General features: G+C 64.8%; 5 protein-coding genes across 6 annotated transcripts; 3 read left to right on the top strand and 2 right to left on the bottom strand.

The window, feature by feature from the left end:
• The first annotated feature begins 106 nt into the window (after window positions 1-106).
• On the top strand, window positions 107-1,341 carry JDV02_004567 (uncharacterized protein). Its single transcript, XM_047985795.1, has one exon. The coding sequence runs from the start codon at window positions 258-260 to the stop codon at window positions 1,218-1,220; it is 963 nt and encodes a 320-aa protein (XP_047841772.1). The 5' UTR covers window positions 107-257; the 3' UTR covers window positions 1,221-1,341.
• A 76-nt stretch (window positions 1,342-1,417) lies between these two features.
• On the bottom strand, window positions 1,418-4,585 carry JDV02_004566 (uncharacterized protein). Its single transcript, XM_047985794.1, has 3 exons — window positions 2,664-4,585; window positions 2,201-2,611; window positions 1,418-2,144 (listed from the first exon to the last, which is right to left on the bottom strand). Exons 1-3 carry the CDS (start codon window positions 3,849-3,851, stop codon window positions 1,785-1,787), a joined length of 1,959 nt encoding a protein of 652 aa, XP_047841771.1. The 5' UTR covers window positions 3,852-4,585; the 3' UTR covers window positions 1,418-1,784.
• GLO1 (Lactoylglutathione lyase) lies at window positions 4,362-6,268 on the top strand. 2 transcript variants are annotated; one of them, XM_047985792.1, is made up of 6 exons: window positions 4,362-4,851; window positions 4,907-4,967; window positions 5,018-5,046; window positions 5,100-5,536; window positions 5,634-5,907; window positions 6,003-6,268. In XM_047985792.1, the coding sequence occupies exons 1-6, from the start codon at window positions 4,761-4,763 to the stop codon at window positions 6,179-6,181; spliced, it is 1,071 nt and encodes a 356-aa protein (XP_047841769.1). In that variant the 5' UTR covers window positions 4,362-4,760; the 3' UTR covers window positions 6,182-6,268. The 2 variants fall into 2 exon arrangements, with proteins under 2 accessions (XP_047841769.1, XP_047841770.1); XM_047985793.1 differs by having other exon boundaries at window positions 5,018-5,536.
• A 152-nt stretch (window positions 6,269-6,420) lies between these two features.
• JDV02_004564 (uncharacterized protein) lies at window positions 6,421-7,808 on the bottom strand. Its single transcript, XM_047985791.1, has 4 exons — window positions 7,148-7,808; window positions 6,917-7,056; window positions 6,732-6,827; window positions 6,421-6,654 (listed from the first exon to the last, which is right to left on the bottom strand). The coding sequence occupies exons 1-4, from the start codon at window positions 7,348-7,350 to the stop codon at window positions 6,473-6,475; spliced, it is 621 nt and encodes a 206-aa protein (XP_047841768.1). The 5' UTR covers window positions 7,351-7,808; the 3' UTR covers window positions 6,421-6,472.
• Window positions 7,809-9,219: 1,411 nt separating this feature from the next.
• On the top strand, window positions 9,220-11,450 carry JDV02_004563 (uncharacterized protein). The gene has a single exon (XM_047985790.1). The coding sequence runs from the start codon at window positions 9,509-9,511 to the stop codon at window positions 11,261-11,263; it is 1,755 nt and encodes a 584-aa protein (XP_047841767.1). The 5' UTR covers window positions 9,220-9,508; the 3' UTR covers window positions 11,264-11,450.
• The last annotated feature ends 133 nt before the right edge of the window (window positions 11,451-11,583 follow it).

The following is an 11,583-nucleotide window of genomic DNA, read 5'->3' as shown; positions in this document are numbered from 1 at the left end:
CGTCAATCATCGACCTCACTTCATCTCGCCTCACCTTAACCTCACCTCACCCTCGCACGTCACCGCCAGCCTCTCTCGTGCCCGCTAACCCACGCGCCGCGGCCACGACACCCTCCTTCCCTCCTTCCCTCCCTCTTCACGCCGTGCCGTCCGCCCGCCCGCCCGCCCGACCACCCCCGGCCATCGTCATTTCCGTCAACATCATCGTCATTCACCGGCACGCACGCACATACATACACACACCCCTTCGCACAACCATGGCCGCGAGCCCGACGCCCCCCCTCCTCCTCACCAAGCGCCTCAACGCCTTCCTCCACGCAAACACCACGCCCGCGCTGCCCACGCTGCTCCTCACCACCGCCCACGGCAAGCTCCTCGCCCACGCGAGCCCCCACCCCGTCGCCCTGCTGCGCACCCACGCCACCGTCGCCGCCTCCCTCCTCGCCATCCACACCTCCTCCTCCGTCGACCTGCCCTCGGCCCTGCCCGGCGCGCGCACCCCCGTCGACCCCGGCGCGAGCTCCCCCGTCCGCGATGACGACGACGATGACAGCGTAACTGAGGACGACGACAACGAGGGCGTGCGCGGTGCGGCGAACCGCGGGCTCCTCCACCATACTGCGAGAACGCGCCGCCGCCGCGGGGGAGCAGGGCACCACCACCAGCACGGCTCCGAGGACGACGACAACGACGAGGACGAGCCCGAGACCCGCGCCCGCTCGCGGAGACGCAGCGCCACCAAGCCCGTCAAGCCCGTCACCATCACCGTGCAGCTCAGCGGCGGCACCGTCATCATCAGGCGCCTGCGCTGCGGCCTGCTCTTCGTCGCCGTCGGGCCCTCGGCGCACGACTACCACCCATCCGACCGCCCGCACCACCATAACAACAACAACAACAACAACAACAACAACCACAATTATCATCATCACCAACAACACCAACACCAACACCAGCAACAACAACAACAACAACACAGTCACCACCACAACAACAACAACAACAACGCTCAAGAAAACGGCGACCTCCTCGCCGGCAGCCCCAGCGAGGTGGAGAGCCTCGTCAGCGCCGGCGGCCAGACCACCACCAGCCTCGAGAGCGTCGGCGCCGCGTCCGTCGTTGCCATGCGCCGCCACGCCGGCGACCTCGCGCGGTGGCTCGACGACAAGCTCGGCACGCTGCAGGTGCCGGCCGAGGACGGGTCCGTCGCGGCCGACCAGTGAGTAGTAGCGTCCTTTTGCATGATACGAGGAGAGTCGAGGTCAGGCGAGGCCAGGCGAGGCTCTGGGGTGATTTTTTCTTTTTCCTTTTTGACGCCCGGCGCGGGGACACTGAGTCCGGGGGGGGGTGGGCGGGCTACTAGGACGACGACGCTGGCTGTTCATTCTTGGCGCGTGCATCCGCGGCAGTTGTTTAAATATACCAGAAGCGGCGAGCAGCGATGTTAATGAGTTATGACCTGGCCCGCCGTACACGTGCTACATGAAAAAGTGATGTGCAGATGCTCCGTGACAAACGCCCCAGCGCCCCTTCCCAACGCCAACGAGGCCGTCCAACAAGTGACCTCCCCATGCAATAATCGATGCTCACAATGCCACGTCCCCGTGCCGACCCCTTCTCAATGCTCACCATACAACACGGTCCCCCTTCCCGTCGATGCTCGCCGTGCAACAATGCTTGCCGTACAGCACGTCTGCCGTGCCCCTATACTCGTCCTCATCAAGCCTTACCCCTGCATTCATTCCCCTTACTCAATACTCACAACGCAACACATCCCCATGCTGATCCTACTCGATGCTCATACGCATGATGCCGTCGTTGGTGTCCACCATGCCCTGAAAGCCCACCCTGCCTTTGCTGTTGAGCCGACCGGGCGGGTTGGCGGGCGTCCCGCCGTTGCTCCCCGTGTCGCTAGGCGCGCTGCTACCCTTGTCGCCGCCCGTGCTGCCGGGCCGCGAGCCCCACGCCGCCGAGTCGCGCTGCATCGGGCTCTGCGGCACGGGCGAGTTGTGCACGCTCATGCCCGGGCTGACGGCCCGCCGCTTGAAGCTGATGGGGTCGAGGTCGTCGTCACGGCGGCGCTTGTTGTTGATGCGGCGCGTGATCTCGGCGGCGCTGGGACCCGAGTTGCTGCCGCTCTGCGAACCCTACGGTGGCCGTCAGCGCATGCGCAGGTCCCAGATCTCTAGACGAGGATACATACCTGCCCTGGGCCGGCGAGCGACGGCGAGTCCATGGCCGCGTCCTCACTCACGCCAGACGAGGAGCCCCGCGGCAGAAACGACGAGGGCGGCGGTGTGGTGCGGCTGCTCGACTCTGAAAAGGTGTCCCAAAAGTTCTTGCCCTTGGACTTTTTCGTGGCCTGGTGCTTGAAGGCGCCCGTCGCCTCGCCCATGTCCTCCTCGGGGATGTCGGCGTCCATGTTAGCCATGTTTGGCGACGACAGCGTGCTAGCAACGGCGGCGTCGGCGTGGGCGGGTATGCGCGGCTCGAGGTCCATGTCGCTCTCGCGGACCTGCTTGACCACCTCGGCCTCGCGGCGCGTCTCGGCTTCGGCGGGCGCGCCCTCTTCGAGTAGGGCGGCGCGTATGCGGGCAAACGTCTTGGTCTTGGGCTGCGAGGCGTCAGCACGAGCGGAGCGCACCGAAGCGGACGATGCGATTTACCAGCAGGTTGCCCCGGCGGGTGACGGCGCGGCGAACGACGCCCTTTTGCGTCTCCTGGCCGGCGTCGCCCTCGCTGGAGCGGCCGCCGTCCTCGGCCTCGGCGCTCGAGATGTGCAGCTGGTTGGCCTGCCAGCTGATGCTCTCCCTCCTGGCCTGGGCGGAGCTGCTCGGGGGCGACTTGGACAGCGAGGCGGCCGAGAGGTTGAAGCCCAGCCCGAGCGGGGCGCGCACCTTCTTCTTGGGGTGCTTGCGTGGTCGCTGGCGCTGCTGGAAGCTCATGAGGCTGCTCATGGCCGGGGAGCCAAAAGGCCCGCCGGGGGGCGCCTGACCCATGGTGGCGGACGACTTGACCAGAGGCGTCGTGACGTAGGCCTCGTCCGTATCCTCGTCCATAAGATCGTCATCCGAGGTAGTAGAAGAGTCGGAGGCGACGGCGACGGCGTGGGCGTGTGCATGAGAAGCGGGGTGGGAGTGGGAGAGGGCGTGGTTGCTGCCGAGGGAGCTGCTCATGTTCATCTTGTCCCGGTCGCCCATGACGGACCAGAGCGAGGTGGACGTCTGCTCGGGCCCATGGACGCCGTAGTCGCGGCGGCCGGGGATATTGACAGCGCGGTCGGCGGTGGTGGGCGACGAATCGGGCGACGACTGCTCGGCGAGGGTCGAGTGGTGGAGGCTGGTGGCGGCGCGGGAGAAGTCAAGGCCGCGGGAGCGGCGGGGGAGGATGTTGGTCGGGGAGGCGAAGATATGGGAGTGGTCGAGCTTGGGGGACAGCGGCGGCGGCTTGACGTAGGGGTTGGAGGCGGCGGGGGGCGGCGTGAACTGGCGAGGCGCGTGCGTCGCGTGCATCTGGAGCGAGAGGCCGTGATGGTGGCCCCTGCCCCTGGGATCGCGTCGCGGCGTGACGGGCGGCTGGGGATGCTGGCCAGCGGTCTGGGGGTCGCGGAGGTGCAGGCCGCTGTCGTCCTTGGAGGTGCGGCGTACAGCCTCGACGATGTGCGGCGACGGGGAGAGCTTCGAGGGCGTGCCGCCACCGTCGGACAGGGACCTCGTCTTGGTCATGGGGGAGCGCCTGCTGCTGCTGGTGCCGGTGCTGTTGCCTGGTCCGTCGTCGGCGCCCGGCCTGGACCCTGCCTGCCGCGGCGAGTCGGCGTCCATGACGGCCGAGTCGGAGTAGTCGAGGCCGTCCATAGGCAACCACGTGCGTGGTCGGTGGGCAGGCTCGCGGCGCGCGGACAATGGGTGAAGGTGAGGTGGTGATGTTGTTTTGCGGGCAGACGCGCCCTCAGGTGTTGCGGGGGGCTGCCGACGTTGCTCAGTGACGGGGCCGCGCGCGCGAGGGCATGATCCCTCGTGGGTGGCGGATGCGGAGCTGGGCACCGCGTCACCGGGAGATGTCGAGCGTGGTATCGATGGGATGGTGATGGGCGGGATTGATGTTGAAGGTCGGTGAATGCTGGCGTGGCCGCTGCATGCAGCTGTGTGTAGTATGTACCATAGATAGTGGGAGCCCTGGCGCGTAGGACATCTCCAGGGCTACCAACGAGCGCCTAAGAAGCTTGGAGCGACCACTCGGAATTTAGGTAGGTACTTACTAAACTGCGGGGCGCAGCCATGGTGCGCGCCGCCCCCGCCGCATCAACCCCACCCCTCGTCACCACCCGCGCAGCTCGAGGGCAGCATGAGGCGAGGTGAGGTTGGGTTTGCGCCAGTTGTGACGGCGGCCGTGACCTCGGCCGGGGCCTGCTCTCGAGGAGTCGCTGGCGTAGGTACAACAAGCACGGCAGCTGCTTGTGTTACGCCTGTCTGTCTCTGCCTTGCCTGCCTGGCCCGTGCCCGCTACCCTACAGCGCGCACAGCCACGGTGAAACCACGTCAATTGTCGACAGGGCAACCCCTCAATGCAGAGCTCTTTGAGAGAAAAAAGTCTATGATGAAAACCCATAGTCCATCGACGGCGGCGACCCAGCTCGGTTTCGCAGAGCCGCTGGCCGTCGACCTTGACGTCAGCCTGGCCATAAAGCGGGGCTGGCGGGGTGCGAGACCTCGAGCGAAGAGACTCCCCTCGGCGACGAGCTCCCCTCACAGCAACATACCCTGATGATTCCCCTCCGCGCAGCCCAGCGTCTCAGCAACACGGCACGCATCCTTCGCCCAGAGCAAACACCGTCCATCAGGGTCCCCGCCGCAGGTACGCACACCCGTACGGGGCCACTGACGCCCTGCATGGAGGCTAACCCGACCAGTGAGAGCATTCGCCATGGCCGCCACCACGGACACGAGCACGTACAAGCTCAACCACTCCATGTAAGTTGCACGTGGCGATCCCCGAGAGGAGACGACGCTGACCGGGCCAGGATCCGGGTCAAGGACCCCAAGGAGTCGGGTAGGCAGCCGCCGGCCCGGAGCGCCGAGCCACAGCTAACGGCCCCCGCGCAGTCAAGTTTTACGAGTTCCTGGGCATGAAGGTGGTCAAGGAGTTCAAGGCGCCCGAGGCCAAGTTTGACCTGTACTTTATGGCCTACGACAGCCCCGGGGCCGTCTCGTATGGCAAGGACGCCATTGACCGCGAGGGCGTCATCGAGCTGACGCACAACTACGGCACCGAGGACGACGCGTCCTACTCGGTCAACAACGGCAACAAGGAGCCGCACCGCGGGTTCGGCCACACGTGCATCAGCGTCGACAACATCCAGGCCGCGTGCAAGCGCATCGAGGACGCCGGCTACCGGTTCCAGAAGAAGCTGACGGACGGGCGCATGAACCACATCGCCTTTGCGCTCGACCCGGACGGCTACTGGGTCGAGATCATCGGCCAGAACCCCGTCGAGCAGACGGCCGACGTGACGACGACGGACGTGACCACGTACCGCATGGTGCGTCCCGCTCCTTGCTCTAAGTCTTGCTCTTGCTCTTGCACTTGGCACCCGGCACGTGGGTTGACTGACTGACTGACGGACGCCCCGGGCGCAGAACCACACCATGATCCGCGTCAAGGACGCGCAAAAGTCGCTCAAGTTCTACCAGGAGGTGCTGGGCATGTCGCTGGTGCGCAAGCACGAGGCGACGGCCGCAGGCTTCAACCTGTACTTCCTGGCGTACCCGAGCGCCCAGCCGTTGCCGACCGAGGGCAACTCGGCACAGCGCGAGGGGCTGCTGGAGCTGACGTGGAACTACGGCACGGAAAAGGACGAGTCGTTCAAGTACCACAGCGGCAACGAGGAGCCGCAGGGCTTTGGGCACATTTGTGAGTTTTGCTTTGCGGGCATCTTCTGTCTTGTCTTCTGGCGTGGCATGAAAGGGAAAAACCGGCAGAAACTAACTGACGGTGGCGGCGCGCAGGCATCAGCGTGGACGAGCTGGACGCGGCGTGCAAGCGGTTCGACGACCTCAAGGTCAACTGGCGGAAGCGGCTGACGGATGGGCGCATGAAGAACGTGGCGTTTCTGCTTGACCCGGATGGGTACTGGGTCGAGGTGGTGCAGAACCCGGCCCACAGCGACAAGTACGGCGTGGAGTGATGCAGTCTCCGCGTAGTTTGTACCTACTAAGGCAAGTATAGAGTATGTGAAGCACATATGTACATGCAAAGCACGCATGTAGCGGCTCATACACGGGCTGCTCGTGGCCGATGCACGGGCGAGGCGCAGGTGACATGTTCATGGATCGACTGATGGGCGAACGGAGAACGTCCGCTTGCGCCACATGAAGGGCCTGCCCGGGCCGTTGTCGCTCGTCTCATTGACTGACAGACGACAAACCGGCTCTGCTCTCCCACCGAGAGACGTCGCTGATCTTTTGTCCATCCAGCTCTACCGGCCAACGCCACACGCCCAGACAACAACAGCCACGATGGTCGCCAGCAGCGCGGCCAATATTGCCGCAGCAGGCATCAGCGTCCCAAGCATTGCCATGCTCGTCAACGTTGCGAAAATGCCCCCGGCCGGAGTGAAGCCGCCGTACATGTACGACTGGAAAGCAGCAGCAAGTGTCCCTTTGGTCAAGCCAGTATCAATACAGTATACACACGGGAATTGTTTCTTCGGAAGCGGAGGAGGAGAATATATGTACCCGCGACGATCCCTATTGGCCCGAAGCCGAGGCAGAGGAGGAGGGCGCACACCGCGGTGAACGTGATCGCCCACGCCATGACAATGGCCAGCACGTCTTTTTTTGGGCCTCAATGTCAGCACGGGCACTACCAAGGTAGGTAGGTAGGTAAATCGGTTTCGGGGGGGGGAATGTATTTTACATACGTGGTTCGGAGAGCCAGTCCAGAAAGGACTTGCATGAGCTCTGGAGCCAGTCCAAAGAGGACTTGAGTGAGCCCTGGAGCCACTCTACTGGGAACATGTCGTTCGTGTACGTGTACATTTCTCCGTGATGGTTTGAAAAGCTCAATGAAAGTTGTAAGTTGATTGATGGTGACTTGACGGCTTGCTTCTCCGCGGGGTTGTTCGGTAGATGCAGTGTTCATCAGGGCCTACCTACAAAAGCGCCAATGGCTTCGGTTTTTGAGCCTGGAAAGAAAGAGTCGGAGGCAGCCTTTCAGAGAGACCAAATGCCCGAGGGCGCGGCTTGTTGACCAAAATAGTACCTCACTGTGCGACACAAGTCTTTTGGCGCTGGCAGTACAGCCACCGAGGTGGGTTGGAACACAGGCTGAAGGCAAGAAAGAGTGGCAGGGCATACTAAGGTATGTGCATACCACAAGACCACTCAGGGATGCAGCACATGCTGCTGGTTTCCTACTATCCTAGGTATCGCTGTTGTTGCGGCGCAGCGCTGGGTTGCAGTGCCTGCCCGCTATCAAGGTTTCGGGGCCAGAATAAACGAGGCCGTGGCTGTGGCCGCATTTGCTACGCGCCGTGACCTCGCCAAAACTGCGGTGGTCCTGATTGGTAGACAACAACATTTTTCGGTTTATCTTTGCACTGGGGGCTCTTTGTGCTACACGTACCTAACCTTGAGGTATGAGCCCTTAGCACGAATTAGATGTTGCCGTGCGTGTGGTGTAAGCGCCGTTGGCGACGACGACGGGTCGTCCATCCTTTGACCGCTGCACCCTGGCACCTCACTCACCCACGCGCGGCAGGATGCCCCCGGTGTGCAGCAGGACCGGTTGCAGGACCGCACCTCATCCTCTCCTCCCCACTACGATGCAATCGGTAGCCGCAGCCGACGCCATTGGACTGAAGGGACCGGTCACGGGCGAGCTGGCTGGCTGGCTGGCGCTGGCTGGCACCCGGCCTGGCCTGGCCTGGGCAGCGCTGCAGCAGCGCGGGACGGGGCGAGGCTCCCCGCGGGTGCCGTCATCTGCATGGCGCCGCTCGTCATCAAGGGGGGACGACGAGGAGGAGGAGCGTGGCGGCGCATGGGGAGGGGAGGCGCGTCTGCGGAAACGTGAAACAGCCTCGGTGAGCGGAGATGCCGGGGCGTCGTCACATGTTGTACTACTACTAACTAACGTTAGAATGGCACTCGCTGGTGATCTCGTACGGAAAGGAGGACGCTGTGCAAAGAAGAAGCAATGACTGCCTCGGGCCGTGCATGCGTGCGTGCGTGTGTGCGTCATTTCGGCAGTGCGGATGGGATCAACCTGGACGGGACGACGGCAGACGAGGCGACACGAGACGACACGAGATGGAGACGAGGACAGGTGCGACGCCAATGAATGGCCCGCGGCGAGGCAATAAGAGCCCGAATGAGGGGATACTTAGTACCGCCTGTACCCTGGCATGGCACCTCTAGTGGGAGGGCACCGCACTTCACACTCCCGACGGGCATCGCCTCCATCGTTGCAGGTGCGCTGCGGCGGCGGCAGTGCGCCCTTGGGGATGGGGGCGCGGGCCCTGGTCCGTGGCGGGGCCTCCACTGACGGATCCCCCCCGGGGCCTGGTGGGGGGCATGCCGCGGCGGGCGGACGGAGGAGGATGGGCGGGCATGGATGGCGTGGACTCGTGGAATAGCGGGGGCCCGGACGGGGACCTGGAGAGGTCGGGGGGTGGTGGACCGACGACGCGGGGTAAGTCAATGGACGGATCAATTGAGGTGACATGGACCACCTCCAACCCTCACGGCGCCGCACGGCAAGATACCTTGACGTCTTACATGCGCCAGTCCCTCCTCTCATACACACGCAACACACCTTGATGCCACCCCTCCATCACAGGCGTGCGAAAAAAGTCACCTTTCCCTTGTCGCCGACGCGCCGGACGCGTGGGTGGTTACCTCGCCCAGCCCACCTGGTACCACCTCACACACTACCCCCGAGCTCGGCGGGACTTGCTACTGCTGCTGCTGCATGTGTGCGCTGTGCGGTGCTGTGCTGCTGCGGGCGCCGGATCGTCGCTGGGAGGGATGGCAGGGATCGCCGGCACCCTGATGATGAACGTTGCGCTGCAGCATGCCTGCCGACCTGGATAAGGTACTAACCTCATGTGTGTCACCGCCTGCCTGCAGCGCGAGCGTGCGGCGGTAGTGGTAGTGGCATTGTCAATGTACCGAGGCGGGTTGCCTCTTGCGGTTCCCAACCTAGTCCGCTCGCTAGGCACGAAGTACGTGAGTTACGACAAGGTTCGTACCAAAGTCTGCTGGGCAGCAAACTACCTGCCTCACCTCGCGCGTGCAAGCAAAGTATACATAGGTACGAGGTAGTGCCCGTTCCAGGACGCCGTGTAAGCCACCTCCGAGAGCAGACGAGCGCCACCATTGCTCGACTGCTGCTGCTGTACACTCGACGTACTACATCTACTCGCCCGTCGCCCGTCCTCTTCCTCTTCCTCTTCTTCCTCCTCCCCCTTCTCCTCCTTCTTCCCCCCTTGCCATTGCCATACCCGCCCCCCGATATGACCCCCTCCGCCATGCCAGACGCGTCGTCGTCATCGGAGTCCGCCCGCCCGCGCATCCTCGTCCCCGAAAAGGTGTCGCCCGATGGCCTCGCACTGCTGACCCCCCACTTCGACGTCGACGTCCGGCTGGGCCTCGGCGCCGACGAGCTGGAGCGGGCCATTGGCGCGTACCATGGGCTCATCGTGCGGTCCGAGACCAAGGTGACGCCCGCGGTGCTGCGGGCCGGGCGCAAGCTCCGGGTCGTGGCCCGCGCCGGCGTCGGCGTCGACAACATCGACGTGCCCGCGGCCACCAACGCCGGCATCATCGTCGTCAACTCGCCCTCGGGCAACATCCTGGCCGCCGCCGAGCACACCGTCGCGCTGCTGCTGGCCACGGCGCGCAACGTCGGGCGCGCCGACGGGGGCGTCAAGGCCGGCCGGTGGGACCGCGGCGCCCTCGTCGGCGTAGAGGTCGGGCGCAAGACGCTCGGCATCGTCGGCCTCGGCAAGGTCGGCCTCAACGTCGCCCGCATGGCAAAGGGCCTGGGCATGCTGGTCCGCGCCGTGGACCCCTACGCCAGCGCAGACATGGCCCGCCAGGCCGGCGTCGAGCTCGTCGCCTCCCTCGACGACCTGCTCCCCGCCGTCGACTTCCTCACCATCCACACCCCGCTGCTGGCCACCACCATGGACCTCGTCGGCGAGCCGCAGCTGCGCGCCATGCGGCCCACGGCCCGCGTCCTCAACGTCGCCCGCGGCGGCGTCTACAACGAGGCCGCCCTGCTGCGCGCCCTCGACGAGGGCTGGATCGCCGGCGCCGGCCTCGACGTCTTCACCTCGGAGCCCCCAGGGGACGGCGACTCCACGGCCGCGCGCCTCGCCCGCCACCCCAAGGTCGTGGCCACGCCGCACCTGGGCGCCTCCACCGTCGAGGCCCAGGAGAACGTCTCCATGGACGTGTGCAAGCAGATGCTCGAGATCCTGCGCGGCGGGCTGCCCACCAGCGCCGTCAACGCCCCCATCATCCTGCCCGAGGAGTACGCCAAGCTGCAGCCGTCGGTGCGCCTGGTCGAGAAGATGGGCCGCCTCTACACCCAGCACTACGTCCGCTCCAAGGGCGGCATGGTCGGCGGCCGCCGCTTCGAGCTCGTCTACCGCGGCGAGCTGGCCGGCATGCCCAACACGAAGCCGCTCTTCGCCGCCCTCGTCAAGGGGCTCGTCGCCTCCTTCAGCGACTCCAACGTCAACATTGTCAACGCCGAGCTCATCGCGCGGGAAAAGGGCATCGTCATCAACGAGACGCAGGCGCGCGACTCGCCCGGCACCTACGCCAACCTGGTGACGCTGCGGTCCGTGGGCGACGGCGGCGGCGACGGCAGCGGCGACAACGACGGCGGTGAGCAGCAGGTGATAGAGGGCTACGCGTCGGACAAGCGCGTGTACATTTCCAAGCTGGACCGGTTCAAGGCCTCCTTTGCGCCCGAGGGCACCCTCATCATCCTGCACAACTACGACGAGCCGGGCAAGATTGGGGGCGTGGGCATGGTGCTGGGCTCGCACGGCATCAACATTCGCTTCATGCAGGTGGCGGGGCTGGGCGGCGATGGCAACGACGCCAGGAGCAGCAGCGGCAGTGGCGGATCTGTCGAGGGGCGCAAGGACAACGAGGCGCTCATGATCCTGGGCGTCGACGGCGAGGTGGGCGAGAGCGTGCTCGAGGGGCTGCGGGCGGCCGACGGCGTGCTGGACGTGAACCTGGTGCGCCTGTGATGGGGATAGCGGCTAGCAGGAAGCAGTGGAATATGATTATGATGGTTATGATGATGATGATACCGTGTGGGGGGAATGGGGGCCCATGGGCCCGGATCAATGGCTGTTACGAGGTCAATGACGAGCGACGGCGGCCGCTCTGTTGTTCATCAGGCGCACAAAAAATCCGCAACTATACTATCGCGTGCCGTGTATCGTCCAGCGCAGCCCAGCGCCCGCGTGAAAGTTGTGTGTGCGACGTCGTCCACGGATCCACCGCAATCGCGCCATTCCAGGCAGCCGAGAGTCTATCCCACGCGAATACCACCTCAGTGGGCTGT

Source organism: Purpureocillium takamizusanense, chromosome 3 (assembly GCF_022605165.1).
Source record: "Purpureocillium takamizusanense chromosome 3, complete sequence".
Classification (NCBI taxonomy): Eukaryota; Fungi; Ascomycota; class Sordariomycetes; order Hypocreales; family Ophiocordycipitaceae; genus Purpureocillium; species Purpureocillium takamizusanense.
This window is presented reverse-complemented; position numbering and strand designations above follow the sequence as displayed.

Bases quoted from the DNA above. Each gene is read 5' to 3' on its own strand.
- JDV02_004563 (XM_047985790.1), top strand. From the start codon at position 9,509: ATGACCCCCTCCGCCATGCCAGACGCGTCGTCGTCATCGGAGTCCGCC.
- GLO1 (XM_047985792.1), top strand. From the start codon at position 4,761: ATGATTCCCCTCCGCGCAGCCCAGCGTCTCAGCAACACGGCACGCATC. The intron at 4,852-4,906 runs GTACGCACACCC...TAACCCGACCAG, and splicing joins CATCAGGGTCCCCGCCGCAG to TGAGAGCATTCGCCATGGCC. The intron at 5,047-5,099 runs GTAGGCAGCCGC...GCCCCCGCGCAG, and splicing joins CAAGGACCCCAAGGAGTCGG to TCAAGTTTTACGAGTTCCTG.
- JDV02_004564 (XM_047985791.1), bottom strand. From the start codon at position 7,350: ATGCCCTGCCACTCTTTCTTGCCTTCAGCCTGTGTTCCAACCCACCTC. The intron at 7,057-7,147 runs GTAGGCCCTGAT...ACTTTCATTGAG, and splicing joins AGCCATTGGCGCTTTTGTAG to CTTTTCAAACCATCACGGAG. The intron at 6,655-6,731 runs GTACATATATTC...GCTTGACCAAAG, and splicing joins GCCAATAGGGATCGTCGCGG to GGACACTTGCTGCTGCTTTC.
- JDV02_004566 (XM_047985794.1), bottom strand. From the start codon at position 3,851: ATGGACGGCCTCGACTACTCCGACTCGGCCGTCATGGACGCCGACTCG. The intron at 2,612-2,663 runs GTAAATCGCATC...GACGCCTCGCAG, and splicing joins CCCGCCGGGGCAACCTGCTG to CCCAAGACCAAGACGTTTGC. The intron at 2,145-2,200 runs GTATGTATCCTC...CGGCCACCGTAG, and splicing joins CGCTCGCCGGCCCAGGGCAG to GGTTCGCAGAGCGGCAGCAA.
- JDV02_004567 (XM_047985795.1), top strand. From the start codon at position 258: ATGGCCGCGAGCCCGACGCCCCCCCTCCTCCTCACCAAGCGCCTCAAC.